Source organism: Varroa destructor, unplaced genomic scaffold (genome assembly GCF_002443255.2).
Source record: "Varroa destructor unplaced genomic scaffold, Vdes_3.0 BEIS01000007.1, whole genome shotgun sequence".
Taxonomy (NCBI): Eukaryota; Metazoa; Arthropoda; class Arachnida; order Mesostigmata; family Varroidae; genus Varroa; species Varroa destructor.
The window spans coordinates 38582290-38605696 of NW_019211460.1; the positions used below are offsets into that span (position 1 = coordinate 38582290).

At 44.2% G+C, this 23407-nt stretch overlaps 2 protein-coding genes across 9 annotated transcripts in view; one reads left to right on the forward strand and one right to left on the reverse strand.

Annotated features, from left to right (window-relative positions):
• dsx-c73A (doublesex cognate 73A) overlaps positions 1 to 20026 on the reverse strand; it is an 86028-nt gene extending 66002 nt beyond the window's left edge. Inside the window, exons 1-5 of one of the 3 annotated variants that reach the window (XM_086975087.1) lie at positions 3701 to 4146; positions 2879 to 3080; positions 2186 to 2754; positions 1801 to 1993; positions 1183 to 1267 (exon numbers count right to left, since the gene is read on the reverse strand). In XM_086975087.1, coding sequence (XP_086831213.1) covers positions 1183 to 1267; positions 1801 to 1826 — 111 coding nt within the window. In that variant the 5' untranslated portion in view covers positions 1827 to 1993; positions 2186 to 2754; positions 2879 to 3080; positions 3701 to 4146. Of the gene's footprint in view, positions 1 to 1182; positions 1268 to 1800; positions 1994 to 2185; positions 2755 to 2878; positions 3081 to 3700; positions 4147 to 19846 lie in introns of those variants that run through there. The other 2 variants (XM_086975089.1, XM_086975088.1) reach the window with 2 other exon arrangements.
• LOC111254275 (putative nuclear hormone receptor HR38) overlaps positions 1 to 23407 on the forward strand; it is a 35263-nt gene that overhangs the window by 1500 nt on the left and 10356 nt on the right. For 2 of the 6 annotated variants that reach the window (XR_015317272.1, XM_022814924.2), the window contains exons 1-2: positions 20283 to 20557; positions 22676 to 22957. The exons of 1 other annotated variant lie outside the window; for it this stretch is intronic. Coding sequence is in view for 2 of the 5 variants with exons in the window: in XM_022814924.2 (XP_022670659.1) it covers positions 22807 to 22957 (151 nt within the window). In the remaining 3 variants the exon portion in view is untranslated. Of the gene's footprint in view, positions 1 to 13608; positions 13661 to 20282; positions 20558 to 21270; positions 21741 to 22675; positions 22958 to 23407 lie in introns of those variants that run through there. 3 more of the 6 variants (XM_086975071.1, XM_086975072.1, XM_086975073.1) reach the window with 3 other exon arrangements.

Here is a 23407-nt window from a genome sequence, read left to right on the forward strand (position 1 = left end):
GCAACGGTTGATCAGAGCAGTACTGCACGCCGCGCTTTGCACACTCATGCATAAAACATGTGTCAACTCATTGAAATACGAAACGATAATGATAAGACCAACAGATCCGGCAGCTGTCGATAATTCCATTGATCGACAACACCTGCGCTCCGTAACAATCACAAGTTAAATTAACATTTCCTTACAACGGCATTCTCTAAGCGCATGAAATATTCCCATAACCGTACATCTGCTAATGAGTTTTACTGATAATTGGGTAACTTTGCCCACCAGAGTTGCCTTAAACAAGGAGAGATCAAGTTCACTACGATAAGTTCACTACTGAATTAAACTGAAGTGTTAAAAAAGAAAACTTGACGCCTCTGTTCCCTTAGCCCACTTCCTTGTTAGATCTATCTTCTGTATTCTAGAAGGCCAGGAAATTTAAAAAAAAAAACCACATCTTAAATGCTTTGAGATAGTTGCAATAATTAAAGAAACGTTTGAAGATTATTTCGTGCATTGAACTCTGAAGGGAAAAACCAAGACTTGGACAGTTAAAATAGGTGCATTTGTTACAGAGCTGAATTTTCGGTACTTTGTCCCGTTATTATTTGACTCTGCATGTTTGGCACATTTGACAGGGTCTTTTACTTAAAGAAAACAGAAGATCGAAGACTATCCATAGACTAAATGAAATCCATCAGGCAGTGGAACGAAGTTCCTTACCGCTATCATTGTTGCCCATGGCGAACCGAGAAAAATTATTTACTATGCAGTTTGCTTAAAACTATACCGTTGGCGTGATTTTTCTTGCCTAATTATAAGTAATTCTTGTTTGACCCATTCTTAGAGTAACGAGAGTCCAGCTAACGTGCGCGCACATATGTCTAAACATTTGACGTTAATATGTGATAATGTAAATCTCTGTTTAATACATAAACTACGTTAATAAATAACTACCTTGCTGAAAGTTTATCGTTACAAGGTGACAATGCAAAATGTACAGACCGCTATTAGAAAAAATTGGCTTTCTGTAACGCCAATAACCAATGGTACAATCAGCCCTGGTCTGGATGGTTCAGAGACACTTCTGAAACGTTTGCCAAATGCGTTTTACCATTGCAACCTTTATGACAATGCCGTATGCTATCACGAATGACCATGCGGAAGCTTTAAGCAATCAATTTTTAACTTACGCACTTGTCCTAACGGTCCCGATCCAGACAGGCACGTACACGATGAGGTAGGCGACGTGAATAGGAGTCGGCTGTTGCGGTTCGGATAACTACAATACCGGAAACAATATCACATATCGGTAGGATTACACAATTCTCATCGCGTTGTCTAGTATAAACAGAGCCGCTTAACCAAAGCTGTGTTATCGGTCGCCGTAGGGTCGGTCGCTCGCATAGAGATGAGGGGAGACGATAAAAATTGTAGTAAGCGGCCACTGGACATTGACAGAGAAACTATAACTAAATCTATTGCATATGCTTACATGTAAATACGTTCTCTCAATAGGCGAACATTATCCTGCCGGTCGAGGCATCTAGACAGCTACTCGGACTCGGGTAAGGCCGAAGGATATCTTTAGATTTTTATCACTATCTAGTAGAAAACACCGAACGATATCGAACTAATGACGATGGTCTACTTATTGCTGGTCGGAACTCGTCTATTTGCTCACATAGAATAGCTCGCGTTATCAGGTGATTACAGACACTACTGCAATGGAAAGCTTGGCCCATTGCTTCTGCTACTGCCGCTGCTGTCTATTTAAAACGCTAGTTCTATCATGTGGAACACACGTATACGTACAATAGGTCAGTATGGTGGCTAAGCATGAAGAATACTTTGCAGTCCCAATCTGGCGATAAAGCGGATATAGTGTTTCTTGAAGACGTTGAACCACCACTGATCGAGCTCAGTAGGTTTGAATGAGACCCATTTAGGTAGTAGTTGAAGGCCTTTAAGGCTTCGTTGCAACATTATCCATAGCTACAGGAATCACCTAGGGATAAATTGCGGTAATGAGAAATGTGACCTCCGAAAGCTGACAGATTCCTAGGAAAATAATTCATTGAAAAGATCCATCATCAGAGAGTATGAATGCAAGCAACCTTCACTATGCATATTTGCCAATACGTACATACATCGTTATCTGATTTTAGTATCTCTCTGAAGATCGTTAACACCTAGTTACCTTATCAACCTCTTGGAACTATCAGGCAATTTCACTCATTCATTGTGTGCAAACCGCTTGACTCAGTACCAAGATGCTGTGATTGTGATGATGTGTGACGCTATTGGCCTGAAGCGTTGGTATCGAGTCAACTGAGTGGTCGAAGGAAGCCCGCACATATTTGGTTCCGGAATGAAATGAATCTCACCAGTATACCATTGTGATAATCATCATGAGGCGCCTTTACGGCATCGTAAAGTATGTTTAAAACACAAAACACTTATTGTTTTAGCCGAAGTACATGAAGCACATTGGTGAACCTCGCTAATGGGTGCCGGTCGCTACCTTTCACAGTAGTCATCTCTGTTTACGAAGTACAACGATCGCTGAGGTAATCTGAGTCTTTTTTGTCCTCATGCGTGTGCGCGTACATTTGTTGCCTGTGATAAGATTAATATGAATTACATCCGCAATCGCTTGCGGTTTTTCGTCGACTAGCTAGAAGCGCATAGCTTTAATTTTAAGTTGTGAAGACCTCAACGAAAGTCGACGTCAGATGAGTAAGCCGGAGGAGAGTTTTGATGGCGTCCCTGTACATTTTAATATAAGAAGATTAACTATAAATGGTACATTAATAGTACAGATGTATGTACTATGTATCCTTTACGTGCGTGTTTTAGTTAGGACGCATATCGAACAGCTGTCATAACTCACCCAGGGCTACTTGTTCTGGTACGTATTCGTGAATTTGACCCAGCCAGCAGATAGGCCTTTAACCACTAGTTTTTCTTTTCATCTTTGATACTGGCGCTGCACTGACTGTTTCGTCTAGTTTCCGAGTGGCGAGGTCCATTTGTTCAAGCCCGATGACTGGACTTATCCGCTTGAGCCCAAGCGGAAACGCTTCCCATGTGCCCTTGGGGTAAAATATACTGTAGTTTTAGGCGACCACATTTCTGGTAGTGCTGGTACACGAAAAGGTACTGAATGCACACAAGTCCACTGTTATTGGACGACAAAAGTATTGCCCTAAGCTATTGAATGCTTCAATTTTAGATAGGTACAACTAGTTTCTACTCATTTAGTCGAGTTGAGCTTTTAAGTGCCTAAGCAGATCAGGCGATTTTCAGGTAACTAACACTGACAAGCATTGATTTTACAATAAAAAACTTCCTGCTGCAAAACATACACAATCGCACCTTCACAGCTTTACAGAAAATCCACGAATAAAGGAACCAATGACTCCGGTTAATATGCAATCTAATCAGAATAGATCTGAAGGTTGATATATTTTAAAGCTTTTCTGATAATTTGGCTGTCAATGCAGTCTAACCCCTACGAAATCGCACTATCAACCCAATTTGCATTTTAGATATAAAAGAAAAAAAAAATCAACATCTAGAGTTTGCATCTGCTACTTGTCTGAAAGCGCTAGCCTATTTAGCTTTCCTTGGAACGTTTCATGCATTTAGTTGGCAACGGCATATGGTAGCTAAGGTTAAGGTTCGGTAAAAGTACCGAAGGTTCTGTTCTTACAAACTGCAGCAATGACATCAGTAACAACGACGCGCGATCCTGCCGAAGCCACTTCTATACGAAGGTGTCATAAAAAAAAAAAAAAAGAAACCGAACCATAGTCATGTTGTACAATGGACAAAAACAGCGTTGCGAGCTTTTCACATGTGAACTCAACGAGAATCCTGAGACATTGTCAAAGACGACGATTTGGTCGCGGTTGTAAACGAACACTGCACGCAGATAGAGGAACAAGTCTGACTACCGACTTATGTGTAGCGGTTGAGCAACGACGCTACCGTCAAGAAACAGACTGCACGTTGCCCGGCGGGCAACTTTCGTCGTACGCTTACAATTACTAAATATGCAGTACAGATATACAACGTCAGCTAATCCTGCTGCTGTGTAGGTGGGAGACCCGATTGATATATATATATAGGTTCATTAGTTTCAATCGCGTCGCGGCCCGATGCGAGGAAATTTAATGCTGTATATACATATAACCGCTGGTACTGACTACACTGTTGACCGTCATTGGTCGATCTGTACCCAGACTTTATACTGTAATATCTACTGGCCCAAGCTAATAATGCTCCTATTTTATGCGTTTGAGAGAGTTAAAAACTAAAGGCGTCTTCATTCACAACCTATGGAACTATCATATAGAAGTCTCCCTACTTGTCAACACCCGCGATATAAGTTCTACGAAGCTATTTCAAGGAGACAAGAGCTACTGCCAGCAAGTAATAATCAACATAAAAATGAAAGATAGTTTTATTGATTCTTTACACGTAATCTTCTTTATGAACATGTACTTATTCATGCACAGGTCCTATTGATCCCTATGTGTTTGCGTTAAGACCGGTATGCTTATACAGATATAAGTACACAGACAAACTGAAATCTCGCGCCCCGCTTTGTGCAAGTTAGCTAGGTAACATATGGAATTAAGTTCGAGCATTGCTGATATCCTGCAGGTGCATTTCTTTGTTGCTGAAAATCTGCTTTCTGTCCGGTCGTCTGTGGCCGCTGTTTGCCGTTCAACTAACGTGTGTAAAGAGGAATGGGTAGATTGCGCGCATACGGATACATGTTATGGTAAAGTGCAGTATATGCGTACGGCAACACAGGTAAAGTGGGTCCACCATAAGTCGCAGGCTGTACTGCTGGCACCGCTCCGTATACAGGCGCTGGCGCCACGTACGGTCGAGCTGTAAGCACGTGGCTGTTGGTGGCTGACAGAATCGAGAGTAAAGTCAGGGCCACGGCGAGTAGGAAGTCCGAGAACCTCACAAAGCTCATGTCTGATTTGCCTAAGTGTGAAGGCCTGAGGGACGAGAGAGCAGTTACTGATCGTGCTGATGGCTTTGAAGAACCACACGGAGCAATATTTGTCAATAGTTACTACATAAGCTGCGATTTTCCTCTACCGATCAGACGGTGCAAATGAAGACTGCGTAAATGTTTATATAGTATACAATGGAAACGCTGACGCGTGCCCGAGGGGAAGGCGGAGGAATGATTTCGCGGGTTCGCTTGAGCAGTTTGCACGTAACAGTGGCACAAGCTGTATTAAATCGACGAAGGTTCCCTTCAGCGTTTCAACGCCAGTCGGGTCAGTGATGCATGCCCAATCCAAGGAGAGCTGTGTGTTTAGCCCCAGAGCTACATTATTATGATGTAAGATACATATTTATTGAGCATTAAACTAAAGGATCAATTTCTCTACGCATGCGCAGTAATTGGCCCTTATGCCACCTTATTTATCAATCCCCGTTTCAGTTTTATCAATTTAACCAGAACCCCGTACTACAGCATCGTTTCAGAAGGGTAAAATCTGCGTTTCTTAGACACGTATGAGTAACTAGGTTATATAACTGTGCTCAGGTCAAGACAGAGCTATACATTCAATGATACTTGATCAACAGTTTGAACAGAGTCCAAGATAAAGATAGCTTACACACTTCGTACTGTTATTTTTCCCGACATGGTGGCGATGGCTCGTTAGTTTCGTTGTTACTTCCGATATAAACTATTTATATCATTGATGGTCTCGCTGAACGCAAACAGCCCCCTGGAGGCAGTTTTTCTGTCGTACACACGCTGAGAGATAGCAGGCCGTTGATAATGATTGTAAGTGGTCGATTGTTCGCTGGCCAGCTGTCAATGTATATGATTTCATCCGAAGTAGCTATAGCAGTAAAATAAAACGTGTAGCATAGTAGATATGGGCGTTTTTCGAAATAGGGTCATAAGCATTGTTGTGACGCTGATTTAATGAGCTGATCGAATCTGTTGCTTTCAAATGGGTCAAATACAGTACAGTACAATGTTAACATTTGGCCCGATAAAATCCTTCCTCAAGTTGCAAGATCGTGAAATTTTAACTTAGGCCATTATACGTACGTGTCTCGTATTGTTACACCTCTGTTTAGTAAGTTGTTTGTGCATTTGCTATATTTACTTGCGCATTGTCTTTGTCAAGTAGTCTACGATAATATTCAGAGTTATGCCATCTCTATAACAGTGTATCAGCAGAAACCGGACGGTGCCTGACGAGCATGAGCAACAACACTAGCTATATATATGGAATCATTATTCGATTGATAATGACAGATGGTCGATCCCTAAATGACTTCAAGTTACGTATCCTAGGAAGTTGAGATTTTACAATCGTTAGAATGCCTTTATTATTTATTCAAGCTCAAAACATATAACACTTCACTCAAAAGTGAGCGAAACTTGCGCGAAGATTTACTATAGTTTACAATTTCGTTACGGTAAATGGGCATATGGTGGCCAGGCCCAACAAGAAAAAATGGCTCTGTTTATCGTGAAGGCGTATTGTAGGAAAAAAAAACGCACAAAGCACAAAGCACAAAGCTCTTCTCGCCTTCATCCTGGAAGTTTCGATGTGGAAGACGCTCTTCGTAATGGTCGACAGATTACAGAAAAAAGCTGAGCAGGACCGACACACATGAGTAGCCATGATATCATCAACGAATTGAGCATGTACCACAAAAGAGCTTTAAAAAGTTTGAAAACCACAAGGACGCAACGAAATCGAGCTATTTCTAAAGCGCTTGATTACGGATAATAAAAGAAAGTCGATAATATATATATATATATATATATATAAAATAATGATAAAAAGATCCTAATAAACGTGTGCTCTTTGAATCTGTGGTAAAGTCAAGACTGATGCTAGAGAAGGCCAGCGATGTTTGGTGAGATTGGAAAAGAATCATGCGTTACGAGTTGCTTCCGCTTGCCAAAACGATTGATTCGAATTTCAACAACTAACAAAGTTACAGTAAGTTAAGCCAATGGAAAAATCTGCCGCAACTCGCGAACAAAAACGCTGTCCCCTTCCTTAAGTTACGAGCTTAAGCTAGCAGACAAAAATAACTTGGATGGGAAGTTTTAATGTATCCATCGTATAGCTAGCATCTTACTATTTTAATCAGACCATTAGTTTCAATAGGAGACGCAAAAGTCATTTGGGAACTGCTTTGCTCAGTAAGCACAGAACAAAAATGGCTGAATGTCATCGATCAAGATGGCGCATACTTAGTAAGATGGTGCATAGCTCAGTTATATAAAATTAGAACGTACACGATTTTTTTGAACTTTGTTGACTTTATTTCGATACCCCATTATGTAAGGAGGTGTTGCATACGCTACCGTCCACGCCTTCGTTGATTTCACTAGTATTTGATGTCATCATACACCTCGTTAGGTCGTATCCATACATATCTCATGCGCAGACACATGCGTAGTCATACTCAGCTATTATTGGCGACACATTCAGTTCCGCTACGTTGACGACCACTGCCGCTAATGCCGTCGGCCAACCTATGCCACTAGATGCAACATCTTTGAACAACGAAATCGATATATATATAATATGCGGTAACCCTACCGGATGGTACGTGAATATATACGCGCCCACCGAGAACCCTTGCTTACGCCATTGTAACACGCTGTTATTGACGCAACCATTACCGCCTTTACGCCTACTACGATGTCGACTGCTACTAGTGGAGTGCCTTTTCCCGGTGTCCTTGCCTCATGGTGCCGAATTCCTCTTGCCGTCAGCCATATTTTTGCTTTGCTCAGTCAGGAGCCTGATTGCCCTCAGGCCATGATTGTCGGCTCGCTTCGCCGGCGGAGCTACTATCCACGTAAACCTTTCGCAAGCAGGTTGCGAACACTTAGGGCTCCGACTGCTGGCGATCGATTAGGACAGGAGACGGTTACATACACTCTCAACAACAACAAATCAGCCTGCTTATGAATTACTATGAATAACCAAGCCAACAATTAGCAGCAGTAGCATCACAACGACTACTGCTTGTTCGGGCGCGATCGTTGTAATAACTGGCACAAGCACTCCAGCTCAAATGAAATCGGGATCCGCTTGAGTGATTTCTGCCGAAGTTGCTGCTGGCAGATCGATGCAAGGCTATGGCGTCATCTGTCATCAAAGGGCGGTGTCCACCGTCAAAGTGTCGTCCCTGTTTGTAGCCCTTGTCCCCACTAGCGGTATAGCGAAGCCCGCGTAAAAATGTGTCGTTGATGGCATCATTCGACGTTCATAGTACAACTACTTTTACTGGCAACTAGCTAAGTTGAGTTCGCTGGCAGTGGTTCTCCAGCCGGTTAATTGGTTAGATGTCCTGCTCGGCCTGACTGATACGTCGATTCTGTTCAACTGCTTTGGCCAAAAACGTGCCCTATTCATATGTAGCTGCCTTGCCTTCCTTCTTTTTCGCTGACTCTAAGCTTACAGCCGGAAATAGTTCACTATTGGTGCGTCGGAATGCGTGCTTCTCTTATGAATTATCGTGTGTCGACTACCTGGGGGCAAAGGCTGATCAGATATTAGTCATAGATATAACAGCAAACAAAAGAGCTCTTGATTTAGATTATGCCGTTCGCCTGCGAGCCTGTAGGTGTGTATCTCCCAGCCCTGCGATCAGATTGTCACATCATCTATTTTGAAACTAACTTCTAGAGCTTTGCGATTGGAAAAAAGTATTTTGTTAAGGACGACAGCAGCGGCCATACAGGATCGTCGTTCTGTCAACAGGATGTATATGCGCATGGCATCGACTCCCCATCTTTTCAATTCCCGTCTTCATTGTCGTTCTACACACACTACAGCGCAGCCTCTATCCTCTTAAATCCTCATAAAAAACGTCATAAATTTTTTCTCTCGAAAATTTGGCTCAATTCTGAAAATCGGATCGCACGAGCTTCGCCTGCAGACACTGACGCCCAACTCCGCACACGGCACATTTGTCGGTATTACGTATATAGAAATATTATGCATATAACACGGCTACTCATACATCATATAGGGATCGACTACGCAATGTAGACAAACAGCTAAGTGGCGCTGCCTACTTTGGTTACTTCTGAGGAACGAAGGGCTGCCCGGAAAGGCTGGAGCGAGACGGTGACGTTTTTGTGACGTCACATTTCGGGTTGCGCGTCAGTGCCACTGCTGCGATGGTGACGGTGCTGGACGGCAAAAAAGGAAGCAGCAGCAGCAGCAGCACGAATTTCCAGGCAAGGTGCAGCCGGACGAGCGCGCGGCAAGCGCCGCAGCGGTTGCGCTGTCTGGGCAGGAAGTCTTGCGCGTTACCGCAACGGTTTCATAAGGTCTGCGGGCGGTCTGTCAGAGTCTGGATATGGGCACACACAGCCAGTACGCAGTTGCCGTTGCCGCCCTTCACACGGGCAACAATAAACAGAACGCCCAAACAAACCTAAATCGGGATCCAGGTGGAACAGCTCCCAAGAATAGCGGTGTGCACGTATTAGAAATCTATCTTTCTCGTGCTGTTGCAGCAGTAACATCGATTCGAAGAATCTGGTGAACTTTAGCAAATGGAGAAACAACGGTCTACTTTTTCTAGACACCTTTGTATTACCACGATTACTATTCCCACCACGACCACGATCGACTGATACAAGAGTCCCGCTGAGTCATGGGGGGAAAAGGGTAAGGAAGGCGACATGGAGCAGTTGGCCCCTGCCACGCAGACGCCGTATAAAGGCGTCAATGGCTACAACTACACCTAGATGCGCTAGCTCGTAAGAAGAGCTTAAGTAATGGTTAGTTAGAGAAGGTAGACTTGTAAGACACTTAACGTTACGGAAATATGGGCCGCCACGAACGTCAGCAAATCAGAACGAATCGATGTCTGTGTGAGCTGGAAGATGCAAAACAGAATCTTACCTGTCAGACGGGTCAACACCGTCAATATATTGATGTAGAGAAATGTTATCGTACCTATTATCGTTAGAACCAGCCGCTTGTTACGATAATATTTCTTTAAATTCACATTATTTCAATGTGTCCATTCCACAAATCTAGGTTTTTGCAGGAATTAAAGAGTGCTATAGAAGTACTAAAGAGTGGACCCTATTGCTGTTATTATTCGAAGCTGACCCAATTCCAACAGAAGTCGAAGCTGGTTTTGGCATACGATTTTCGAAAGGAAGGTAGATAATTTGTGATACGCTATATCCTTGATAATAAATTTATTGTACACCGTATTGTAACTTCGATTATCAGAAACTGGTTGTTTTTAGCCTAACTGTAGTGGATATTGGACCTAATGCTGAAGAAGTTCGTTCGCAGTTAGGCGATCGATCTATGACGCCCCTAGAGATTCATTTACCGGTGGATGCACTTTGTCACTGTTAACTGCGATGAAATTGTATGAGTGTGTGTGACATGAAGTTTTTCTGTTAATGTACACTTTGCTTCCAGGCTGTAGAATTAATGGTTTCACTATGTTAGCGCCATTCATATCAAATGTAACTTTCATATTATCTACCTGAATAGTGTGTTGTATGTATAAATGCATTTATATTCGTTCATCACAGTTGTATAACTTACAGTTTGGCAATGTTGTTTGACAGCGTCTCGAGCAGCTGACGCGACAAGAGTATGTCCTATCGGACGAGGGACAAAAGCCTCTTGTAGCTCCCGCCGGCCATCTAGCCAGTTGGCTGTGTGACACATGGCGAAGGTGTTTTGCATTGATTGAGAGCTTTCTTCCTTTTGACAAGTAGTTCTTCTTTGTTGTTGCCATGGTCTTCGCTCTGCTGGAGGCAACGACGCGTCACGTAGGCGACTAGCAGCTGCAGCAGCGACGACGGCTGACGGCGAAAGTATTTCGCTACGTTCAAGCGCTGCCAAAGCCACCGCCGCTGGCACTGTTACAACTACGGAGAAAGGTACGTCTGCTCAACGCGGGACGCGATCGCTGATCATTGCAGGAAGAAAAATGGCTAACGTTCGCAAAAGCTTCGGTTATAACGATGCGGCCTAGGCGGGCACTGGTGAAGAAGGGCGCAAACCCTATCATTAGTCCCAATGTAACTCTGCCGTTTTGCAGGCGAGGGTCTGTCGGACGCCGCACAGTCCACCCTTATTCCTAAAATATTCGTTGCCTTTAACCCCAGGACCCAAGCGGATGTTGGCAAGGCGCCGCAGCAGCCGGAAGTGCCGTGGCTCTATCTCTGCGTCTCTCGCTTTCACTACACTTTTCTCGTCTCTTTGTGATCTGTTCGAAGCGATTTGCTAGTAAAATGATTGTATGAAAGTTGCGGATCTGAAACTATCTAAAACACTTGAGGATCTCAACTTCAGTTTGCCTGGTCGAACGGCCACATTTGCGCCCTATAGACAAACTAACAGCATAACTTACATATACGCATACTCACACAGGCCAACACAACAAATATAATCGGAATTGACGAGCTCTGCAGACCCTACGCAAGGAATCCGACTTGGTGCATTTTGCTAATTAGTGTAATTATGGTAGTTGTTTTTTTTACCCCAGCTGGAAACAAACCTTTCACTGTACCATGCGATAAAAATACGCTGTGGTACGAAAGCAAAGCGCTAGTACTACGGCAGCGAGTAACAGCAGTGTACTTTAGTTCTATATGGTCGTCGTTCGCCTATAATAATCGGCAATTATTATGTTATGTTATTGACCGTGACCATCGTCAAGGGCGCCATAGCCCCTGCTGTTGAATCGACTACTCAGGGAGACGTATAACCGAATGGAAGTACGCTGAAAACGCTATGTATCGCGTACTACAATTCACCATACACTGATGCTCAGCTGTTAACAATGAATTCTCGCAACCGCGAATGGACAGCGGCCGATAGCGCGTCTTTACTCTTCCGAGTGGATAGCGATGCCGTTCAAGACCGGCGTAGTCTCGAGAACAGGAACGAATCAACGATGAAACGAAAAATATACATAGGCCTAAAGCCGTTTATTATCTAGCGAAAATTCAGTCGATGAAGATCAAAATTGTAATAGAACCAGGATAAACTCTTCGATAATCAATTAGAGTTTGCTACAGCGTGAAACACGACACACAAGGGCCAGAATATGCAGGATCAGTCCAAGAAAGCTTCAGTTCTCGCAAAGGTATAAGCCACATTTCGTCGAACAGGCTATACTGAATGGATTATTACTTTTTCCGCTATATCACATAAGATATAACTCTCACTATATGCTGGCGTCTTCAGTTAGCCGTACAGCATCAGCTGGCGCGCAATATATGTAGGTTTATGCGTTTGTCCATACAATCTTCATCTACGTTAAGAGTGTTGTTACTGTTTTCTCAGAAACGTCAGTAGGCATCCACGTAGAGCTATACTGAATAATACCCGACAGAGTAACTCATTTAACTACTGATCAAAGGTTCGGCTGAAAATCTTTCTGCTCGCACCGCTTGCTCACCAGGACTTACATTTAAACTGTGAAACGGTTATTTTACTCTTGGTTAACACGGTAATAACTGTTATCAATCGTTACTGCATTGCCTGGCGCAAGCCTATCGGTTTCCTAGGCATGTTGACAAGCAGTTGTTTTGAGCCTGCCGCTGCTGCCTGTGTTGTTGCGTTGCCCCTTGCCAGAGTTTGTGCCTGAGACTAGGGGAGTGTCTCACAGAGATAGCAAGCGACCTTGCCGAGGAGGCAACAACAAGCGCAGTGTCAGCGGCAGAACGATGAGGCAATTGTCGACTAAAAAAATATCCGCCCGTACCACCAACCCCTTATGTGTGTTCCGTTGGCTACCGTGGTATCTGTTTGTCTCTCAGCCTATGTATGCGTGCGTGTCTGTGTGTGTATTTGCGCCGGCCCTGTCCAGCTTCATCTCATGCGGTTGGTCTTTTAGGTTTTGGGCCGGCACACGACATTGGACAACAACAGGCCCACAGCGTCTTATCTGATCGGTAGTATGGCCCTTAAGCTTATTAGCATTATTGAACGATATTGACCAGCAGCATCTACTGTCATCACCGTCATCATAACTATCGATACTAATACAGTTGTCCAGTTTAGTTACTGGATAGCCGGTCGGCTATCGTAATATTAAAACATAGACATCAAAAAATAAATGTCGCAATGGCAGTGTTGCTCTTGCAGAGGAATCTCCGGACTAAATTAACTCAACAGTAGAGTTGCTATAAATATTTTTAATCAAAGTAATGGTGTTTAATGCGCACACACGCACATACACCCAAACGTACAAACTGTCTCATGTTCTCTTACGCACGTACACACACATACAAAGTCAGATTGGCGCCTACATACCTACACGGTACTATCATTTGATAAGTGCTTCTAGTCGTAGTGGACGGAGCTGTAACGGTAATAGCTTGAGACTGGAGAAAATTATAGAGAATGCGCTTGTAAGGTTGCGCGCGTGCTCTGAGGTATTGGACGTGGGCGGCCCTCTGTGTTGAAATTTAAGCCTCTGTCGGCCGGCCGGCCGGCCGGCCTGCCTGCCTGCCTGCCTGCTTGCCCGCCTGCCTGCGAGAGCCGCAAGAAGATACGCGAATGCAATAACTCAACATCGTTGTCCCGCATCCGTCGTTCTAGTGGTATCGTTTGCAGCGTCATGATACGAACACCGGCCGTCGAGAACGCAACGAATGGTAGTTACAACGTTGAGAAATGTAGCAAGCTATAATCAATCCAATATAGCAATGCTATCAGGCTAGTGGTAAACGATGCTTTTAGTTGAGCTGCTCAGAGATGATTGCAGATATCTGAGTATATGGATAATACCTTGACCCATATGGATACGTTTGTACAATCATCGGGCGAGAACTTTTCGAGAGACATCGTATGTATTTGAGGTGACTGATTAAGTGGCGCTTAAAATTAGATCTAATGCGCGAACACAATTAATCATTTGTGTTCCTCATTGGCGATGACGATCATTTAACCAATGTTTTTCCTCTCGATTCGGCAAATGTCACGCTATCATTTTACCGGCTTAAAATATAAACCCCTGCTGCGCTTCGTGATGAATCATATTTGCAATTAGCTTTCTATTGAGTTAAAATCGATGTTTCTCTGGAACCCGGGCCTCTACTAGTGAAGTCGTTAGAAAAATACTATCCATACCATTATATATATGTGCTGGATTTGCTTTCAAGAAAAAGGTTAAGGCAATGCAGTAAACTATGGATAGTTAGTGCGTATGGTCTACCGACCCAGCTAGAAATCTGGCTCGCACCCGCTTCTGCAGTATGTTCTCAACTATTGGGTTTATGGTGGCACAGGTCTATCAAAAGCTGGCTTTTTTTTTTCTTCTTCTTCTTCTGTTTAGCTCGTGTGGGGAACGATCTGTGCTTTCTATTTGACGCGTAAGCCGAGGAAGATCGTTGAGACGAAGCTAGAAATTCGACAGGGAAACTTAAGACATTGATCTATTATTCTGGTTCGCGAAACTTGAATGCAATGCCAGCCATGTACAAACGTCCCCGTGCTGTTGGTGAAGGTTGAAACAGCATTACATTGGTCAAAGACTCGGATATTTGATGAATGAGTCAGTGTTAGAACAAAGCACCCGACGAACAGTGTTATCTCCTTTTGTTTACAGGCGAAGTTGAACATTACAGAAGAAGGAAAATCTCATTAATTACCTTGTGGGTGCGATTAGTTGGATCTAGCGAGATATAAAAATAGCTCCACACGGTAAGCAATTTCGCCACGGGAGATCCTCTCCATTTAACAAACTGCGTGTTACTTACCGGTTTGGCAATAATATTATTGGAGCCTAAATGCTGCAAACGTACTGGGAATGAATCAAGGAAAGTAGCATAGACACCTTTTCCATTTAGCGGTTGTTTGTTTCCTAGTGGGTAAAAGTAAGCTAAGGACGAGGTCGCCTCTTGTCGGTGGCAGATTTGCCCTTTTAGATATTTAAGTGCCAGTTTAGACCTTCTAACAAATGTCTGACCGAATGCAAGGGACAAGCCATGTTCGTATCTCTCAGCGTGGCCTACTGATCAAGCCATTGATATATCCCCTCACCGTACTTAAGAACGATAGTCCGACCTATCGGAAGCATCAAACCGTCTCAGCATCCTCTGCAAGGTACCATTCTTATGTAATCCCATAATAGTTCCAGTATTTAAGTTTGCGTAGCAAGCGATATTGTGTGAAACGTTTATCAAAGATTACTAAGGTTGTCTGATGTCATGCTCTTGAGGTTCAGATATCAATTACACATTAACTCTACCTCGCTTTAGCCTATTATTGTGACAGTTCCATAGCAACAGGTTCAAAACAACTAGCTATGACAAGCACAGTTGCCAGCAATCTACGTATATATGTATCTATAAACCGAATTAATGTGCTAGCGGCTTTTGTTTGTCGGTTATCGCCACCGCTGCTACTTTGGCCATACGCGGCCCCACTAGGTGCAACCCGGTACTACTATTACAAACGCTGCCTAAGTGTTGCTATTACCAGCGCGCGAAAGTTCTTCGCGTCTCGTCGCGCTATGGCAGTGGACCTAGTGCGAATTGTGCTCGCCTGCGACGGTACTGAGCCTTATCGTTTTGTGGTTTCCGTTACTTCCGGTAGAACAGCCGTCTTCTTTATTTTATCGTCCCGGCACCACCATAAATGTCGCGTAGCAGTTTTGTTTTTTATTCGAAACGATGTGTTTTTGCTGTGTATTTGCTGGTTTCGCTCTTAGCTATTGTACCAGCTCATTCTCACTGTCACTCATTGGCGTCGAACGCTCTCTGTCCGGTCCGATGCCGAACTCAGCCATCCGAAACTGTTCGCCGGCTCCTTTGGATACGTGGGCGTCTGGTTGTGTGCCGCAGACTGCCGTTGTTGTTCCTGTTAGAGTGGTTATTTGGTGGAAGTTAGTCAAAAACAGAGCCGTTTTTGCTAAGTTCCATCATCGCGATGCACGCAAGTATACTCATATCCTCAGAGAACAAACAAAGAACCCAAAACTCGTACGATATTACGATAGCTCCGGTTGCCTAGTAACCTATTCCGATGGCCTATTCGTTGACCGCTTTTCACAAAAGTCCCCTGACACCCTACAATATGGTTGAAGAGAAACGGCGAATGACCAATTGAGCGTCCGCTTTGATCGAACGAAAAAAAATGCCATCACCCAATTATTATGCAATAGGATTTTCCGTCCGACAACTACTGCAAGCAGTCCCTGTAGCGTTGTTCTCTATTATTATTATAGATTATGATATTTCCGCCAAAACTCTGATAAGATATTATCCGCTTAATACGACACGCGAATACTATGTAATCTTAGGCCATATGCCACACGTGTCTGTATAGGCTGTACCGTCTTCGCAGAGATAAATGCTTGTACATACTTGTGTTAAGGTCCGCTGCTTTAGCTACAGGGATCGTTTAACTAGAACCATATTGCTATTATTATTAGTTGGACCTTGCCGTTCAGGAAGCTCAAGACCTACATAAAGGTTACCACATGCAAAAGCTAAATGGGCCAAAGATACGGGATGTGAGCCATGTTGAGTTTCCTTTGTCAATGGCTGAGGCCAGCACTCGATCAAAGATTCCATTAGGCGCAAGCGACGCTTTGCCCAATGTGTGCATTTTCACTAGAGTCAGCCCCATCTGTTCTAGTTATGCTTGCACATACACAGATGGATGTGCTTCACGTATACGCGGAAATAAAAAACGTGATCCTTCTTTATTTTTCTTCTCATCGCCAACCGCTCGCCCCTGCCTCGGTGTGGTCAAGATAACTATATTATGTTACTGTCAAATATTAGTTGGTTCACTGAAAGTCGAAATGAGAAATAGATTTGTTTACACAACACGGGGCGACGGCGTGGTACGTTGACGTCTCGGCCTCTTAGTTAGCTAGCGCTTCTGTATGACCATCCGTTTTACTTGCGATCTAATGCATGATGACTCAGCCTTCAGAGCTTTCTATGTGCCAATATGACCGTCGTCCGGAAATGAATACAACGGTATTCATAGACAGAGAGGATATCTCCGCTGCGGGATATGGGTTACATACGTAATAATATCAGACGGCTATTTCGGTAGACATTGAGTAGCAAAATCTTTCTTGTGTCTCTCACGTAAACTAGACGGTGTTCTACGGATAGTGATTTTTTTTAAATGTCTCAACTTAGCAATAATAATAATTGTTCTAATTCGTGCTCGAGTGTCTGAGGTTCTGAGTACGAAAGGCATATACATTAGGCCAATGAGATGACGGTATCTGCTAGAAATATTATGTCCAAACTGTTTGTACTTCGCAGTGAGTGAGTGAGGCGGCCTGATTCGGAGTTGTTACTTAGAGCTGAGCGTACCCATATAGTTTTCAGTAAATAGTTTTATCTATCTGTTTTCTTTATTCTTGACGGAGTAGTAACTTGAAGTTTTCGAGGTAGCAAAAATGCGTTGATATAGCGCCCAATCGATCATTTGTTTGTTTCGATTCCTATTGCGACCAGCGATCCTTTCAAGAGTTTAGTTGAAGCTTACACGGCCTACCATAACCTAACTTTTCAGGTACGATCTTACATTAACTTCATATTGCTAAAATGAATTGTATTGTAGGCTGAATATTACGTTTTTAAGCTAGAGTGGAGGACTTCGATTCTCAGCTGCGGTGTGTGCCGACTTTTAAGTTCTTCACGTTAGGCTTCTGCTGTTATATCTCCTTTGCTCATAACCGTAAGAAGGAATTTTGCTTGTTTCAAAAGTCTTTTTTAGAAATTTAGCATATTTTTCACGCTCGGACTTTATATATGTATGGATCAGTCAGCATTTTTCTCGAAACATAATCGTCCCAACTTATGATAATGTCTGCTTATATTATGTATTATTAATTTCCTACCATACTTCCATTAAGCAGTACATGATAATAATCAGTCAGTCAGTAAGGTTAATGAGCTGATAAAAATAGGATCAGTGCTTCCGTCCGTCAGGGCAAGTTACAATTCCTTTGTTTGTGGAAAATCCAAACATACTACAGATGGCAGGTCCACAGATGCGTCTTATATTGATCACCGCTATGTAACGACCATTGGCGCATTTGTTTAGTTTGTGCATAGGTAAAAATGCTGATACAATAGCTAATTGGTATAGTTTTTATTAAAATGTTTGTATACCAACGAACATAATACTATTTCCACACTGGTAAACTATAAACATATAAATTCCCTGAATCCTTCGTTGTGCATACTTCGAGAGAGAAGTGAATCGTTACCAGCAGCGTACCAGCGTAGCGTGTTACGTCACTTGCGAGACGCGCACGCTAACGCTCCTCGTTACAGGGTGTTGTACTGCAGCCAGCAGCTGGACAGACATAGCGAATAAGAAAGACGAAAAACAATTCAATAAATAAAAAAGCCTCTACGTATAAATGCACATTTATACGAGCTCTATGAACGCAATGGAAAAAACGTTCCGCTGCAGGCCTGGGCGGTAATTGTCGATAATGTGACACACACACACACACCCACGTACAAGGAGCATACGGGGGACTAAATATAAGGAAATTTAGTATCGTTTTCATCTGAACGACTATTGCGCTGCTATCTAAGGCTCCAGGGATAGGCGGCGTGAGGTTGGCTAATTATAGCGTGGTATAGTCGAACTTCGGAGTTCCTTCAGTTCGGTAGCTCCCTTTGTTCTTTATTACTCTAGTGCGTATGCGGTTTCGTGGACCGTCAGTATTTTATACATTTTTTTTTCTTTTTCATACTTTGCCTTCATATTTGTGGCCTTAACATACGTTCATATCTTGATATTTACTCCCACATCTGCTTTATCACTTCCGTTTAATATAGATACGCATATTCCACCGAGCACACGTGTCTCTTGTCGTCATTGTTGTTTTTCTTAGTGCAAATCTGCAGGCAATAAATGTTGTTTTTTTAGAATTGATGTTTCGGAGGCCCGCAGCTTCGTCGCGGCTCTTCAGTTTGGTTTCGTTCTTCTGTTTACTGTGGCCTGATCCTGCGGGACGTTCAAGGCAGGATGCCGGAACGTCCACAGTGCCCTCCACCGTCAACGCTGAGAGACGTAACAATAATAATAATAATAATAACGGATGACTTAGTGAAAAGGACTGAGGCACCAACGACTGATTCTGTTCTTCATTTACGTTGTAGTGGCTAGATTGACTATTGTATACATCTGCTACTGCCGCCTTTGCTTAGGCTACAATGACATGAATGTATTATATTTGATGGTCGTCGAGTCGGCCAGCGCCTAGTCGACAAATATCTTTCTTCTTGAGTTCTCTGCTCTGTCCAACGTCGGTCGCTGCTGCTGCTGCTGCTGCTGGTGCCATTCCTGTACAACATCGACCCACTGAACAGTGGCAGCGAAGGCCTGTTCTGCACTATGGCCAACATCCGAACACCAACATCAACAGATGTCCTAGCACAGACAGCAGGACAGAAACTAACGGTGCTTGCACAAGCTATGCGCTAATGGTCGATGCTGTAGCTTCAGCCTTTGCAGCTTGGCTGCCGGTTCCAATAACCCACCACCGCCGACGACCTTGGCGATGCGCGCGCAGCGTCCTTCAATATGTCGGTTTTGCTGCTGCTGCTGCTGTTGTTGTTGTTGTTGGGTATCGTCGCCGCTGTCGTCGTCAACCTCGCACCAGCAGGCAGCTTTTATTATACCAACACAGAACCATTCGTCCGACGGTACTGCATTACCTTTCCAGCAACATACACACCGCTGCCAGTCATGGACACAATCGCCTACTTACCCACTTTGCCCGCACACGCAGATACTCTCTCACACAGACATCTACATACACAGGCACACCGACACTCAACAGAGCCTACTACCTGAAACGATCTAACACATCAACAGCATGAACACCTTTCGCCTGCTGGCCTCCGCCAGTCGTTTGCCCTGACTTTGTCGACTCTATCGAACGCATTAAGCCTACAGCGGCAGCCATAGAACCACACGAACTCCGTCACTTCCTTTCGCTCTCACCGCAACCGCTGCCCGCAGCGCTGATGCTGCTCCTACTACCGCCGTTACTAACGGGATGAGAAGCATCATCATCATCATCATCATCATCGTAGTCGTCATCATCATCCGTATCGCCGTCAGAACCATCATAATCATGGTCAATAGCATCGGTTAACGCAGCAGCAGCAGCAGCAGCATTAGGCAGTGTGGTAGCGGCAAAAACTGCAGCGGCGGCGGCGGCGGCGGCTGCTGCTACGACGACGACGACGCGACAACGACGACGACGACAGCGAAGAAAACGTTGCGCGCGAGTCCGAACTCCAGTGACGTCACACATGGCTACGTCACAGCTGTCTACGTCACGTTGTCGGGGTTCGTCACAAACGTAGTCCGCTCTTCGTCTCCAACCTCCTCAGCTATAAAAGAGAGAGACTGTCGCCGGAGCGCGCCAAAGCTCAGCCAGTCTCCAAAGAGAAGAGTTGTGGTGGTCAGGCAGACCGACAACGGAGAGGTTACAAAGGACCGTTGTAGTGGATTAGTTGTTTGAGTCGGTATCGTTCGGGTAGTGAGGACAGACCGTGAGTAACATGCACATTCACACACGTATACGTAGTGCGCTAGGCCACTTCCACCGAGTGCCGCTATTGCTTCTCATATTATTTCGTTCAGTGTAACACTGCTGGATTAGGATGTCTTTACCTACTTCTATTCGTACATATTGTGCTTTAGTAGACACGCCGGTGATTAGCCGGCTTTAGCAGACATGGCAACGTCAAAAGCAGCAGCAACAACAATAGCAGCTGCTACGACCGCATTGTTGCTAGCGCTATTACAATTGCCGCACCAGCTGCCACTACCGTTCTACTAACGCCATATTTTTTGTGCATTGAGCGTTACATCAGCGGACCAAGGCGTATCTACGGTGTGACAGTTTGACTCAGTACGGGACAATACAGTCCATATCGTTTACCTAGTCCACGTGTGCTCGATGAACATCGTTAACGGCATCACTACCCTAACCCCGATCCCCTGCCCCATCAGCTGTCGGCATTGACATAAGCCATAGCCGCTTTCAACGTTCGCCAGTGGCAATCGACAGCGGCGCGTGCTCTTAACACAGACACGGGTTCACATGAACATACAGACACAATCGGCGATAATGAACAAACATGAAGTACCGGGGTCCAGTGTAGCAGATGTGCGCGGTTTGAGTCCAACGACAGCCGGGTCACTCAGCTGATGGTAACCGATATTTTTTTTATGGTATGTGCGAGCGTGTGTAAGTGATCCGCAATATTTTTTTCGGCCTCGGGCAGCGGTCTTTGGTAGCAACAACAACAACAGCAGCAACAACAGCAACAGCAAGTATGAGTATTACTATAGTTGTTGTGATCACCTACCGTTTTCCTTTTGTTGCTACCATTCGTTAAGTCAAAGGTAAAATATAAAGACGATCCTTACGAATCCTCCGTTCACTAAATATGCGATTCCAGACCTGCAAGTAATTTCCTGACCGTATACAGCGACAGGAACAGCAATGGAGTCTTTATTTTATTGAACTGTGGATGAATATTAGGATTGGACTCAAAATCAGTGCCTGACGACATGATTGTTCCTCTCCCTGCTGCATTTGCAAGGGTGCTAATCCTCTTAACAGTGTCACCTACGTAAACATCACGTGGCGATCGATGGACGCTCAACGGACGAATCGGGCAAAGTTCTATTGGTAGTCGCACCTGTTGAAGCAATTGTTGTTGTTGAGTGCGTACCTGTTTAGTGAATTTTGACATCACTCCTAGCCGTAAATAGTAATAACGTGTTTAATTCAATATAGTCTACGTGATATAAAGATGTGCCATGCTACGAGAGCGCCATGTGGAGTTCACGGTGGATACTGGACCCCGAACGGACATAGCACTTCAGTGAACGACAATTCAACCCAGCGGACGGCATTCATGGATAAATGCTTCGTTCTCTATATTTCACTTGCTACCTTTATTGTTCTCGAATTAGGTTAAAAAATACCCTAGGGGAATCGTTTGAACGCCTAATTCAGTTGTGCATAATTTTGGCTCGTGCAGTTTCACCCGTCGTACAACGCTCCGTGCACTTAGATATTCCCTCTTATGTTACGATGAATTGATAAGCTACGCCTCTAGTTAGCTGGATATCTCAGGGAAGTTCCTACGACCTTGACAAGGCTACCCACCAGGCTTACAAACAGCCCCCGGCAAAATCAATGCATACTTCGAAAGTCCCGATAGCACTCATAGAACCCCGGGTCCAGTGTGTGTATCTCTTAACCCCCCCTCCCCCTCCCCCTCCCCCCACCCCATTTGACCGGTAGGCCATGCACCTGTATGTATACGTATATTCATTGGCTGGCATTTGGCTTCCCTCAATTTATGCAACCGCATACGAATGGCGCCCTCTACATCAACGTCTGCACAATTTTGTCATGAGTCCCTGTGTGCTATTTTGGGGGCTATAAATTTTTAGCTGGCGCAGCTGCATTTGCAGTAGCTATTCCGGTGTTCGCCTGTAACTTTGCAACCACCAGTTCGTTCAGCTTTGATCTGGCCCGCTTCTTTTGACGTTTAATTTTATACAGGTTAGGAGATGCCTAGAAGATTGTAGGCTGGCAATATATTGCATTTGCCACTATTTTGATTTTCATATATATATATATATTCTAGTGGAGGGCGGTATCCAACCTGCGCTTGGCTCGATGGAATTTAGCGGCTTTAGTTGTTTGGCTTCCGGACGGCCAGCCAGCTAGATAACGACAACATCAACCGATCATCGTAGGACTACGACTGTGGCCTACATGGCTGCGAACCCGCCTATGTACCTGCATGTCTGGCTTTCTGCTTGTCAAACTAACGGCCGAACGACAGGCCGAGGGATGATCAAGCAAGTTTGGCGGAGGTGCTTGCCGACTAAGTACCGTAGACTTCCTTTGGGCCGAACTGACTTAGGTAGGTGTATAAGCGAGTCGTGCAGTGCATGTTGTTGTGCGCACCCTCGCTGAACCGCGTGCCGCGGATCGACTCTGCGTACAGACGTATACTAACCAACCGGTCGATCGAGCGACGAAACGTACGAAAACGATTTGTTGTAACACTGGCCGTTTACTGATTGGTTATTATTAACATGTGCCGTTTCAGCAGGTGGATCATTTGAGCACCGAATTAGTCTACCAACACGATCCCAATTTCAGAGTATCTTCTAACATGCAGGTTTGTTATCTGCGCGCTCTATCACCACCGTGTTAGTTGTCGGGGTTGAGATCGTGTATGGTATTTTTTTGTTTTTGTTCTTGACAATTTCGTTGCCGCATAATAAAATACGTATATATAGACCCGCTTGTTTTGCTCCGAATCCAGCCACAAAGCTAGACGTATCTAAGAAGTCCGTTAAATATCCTT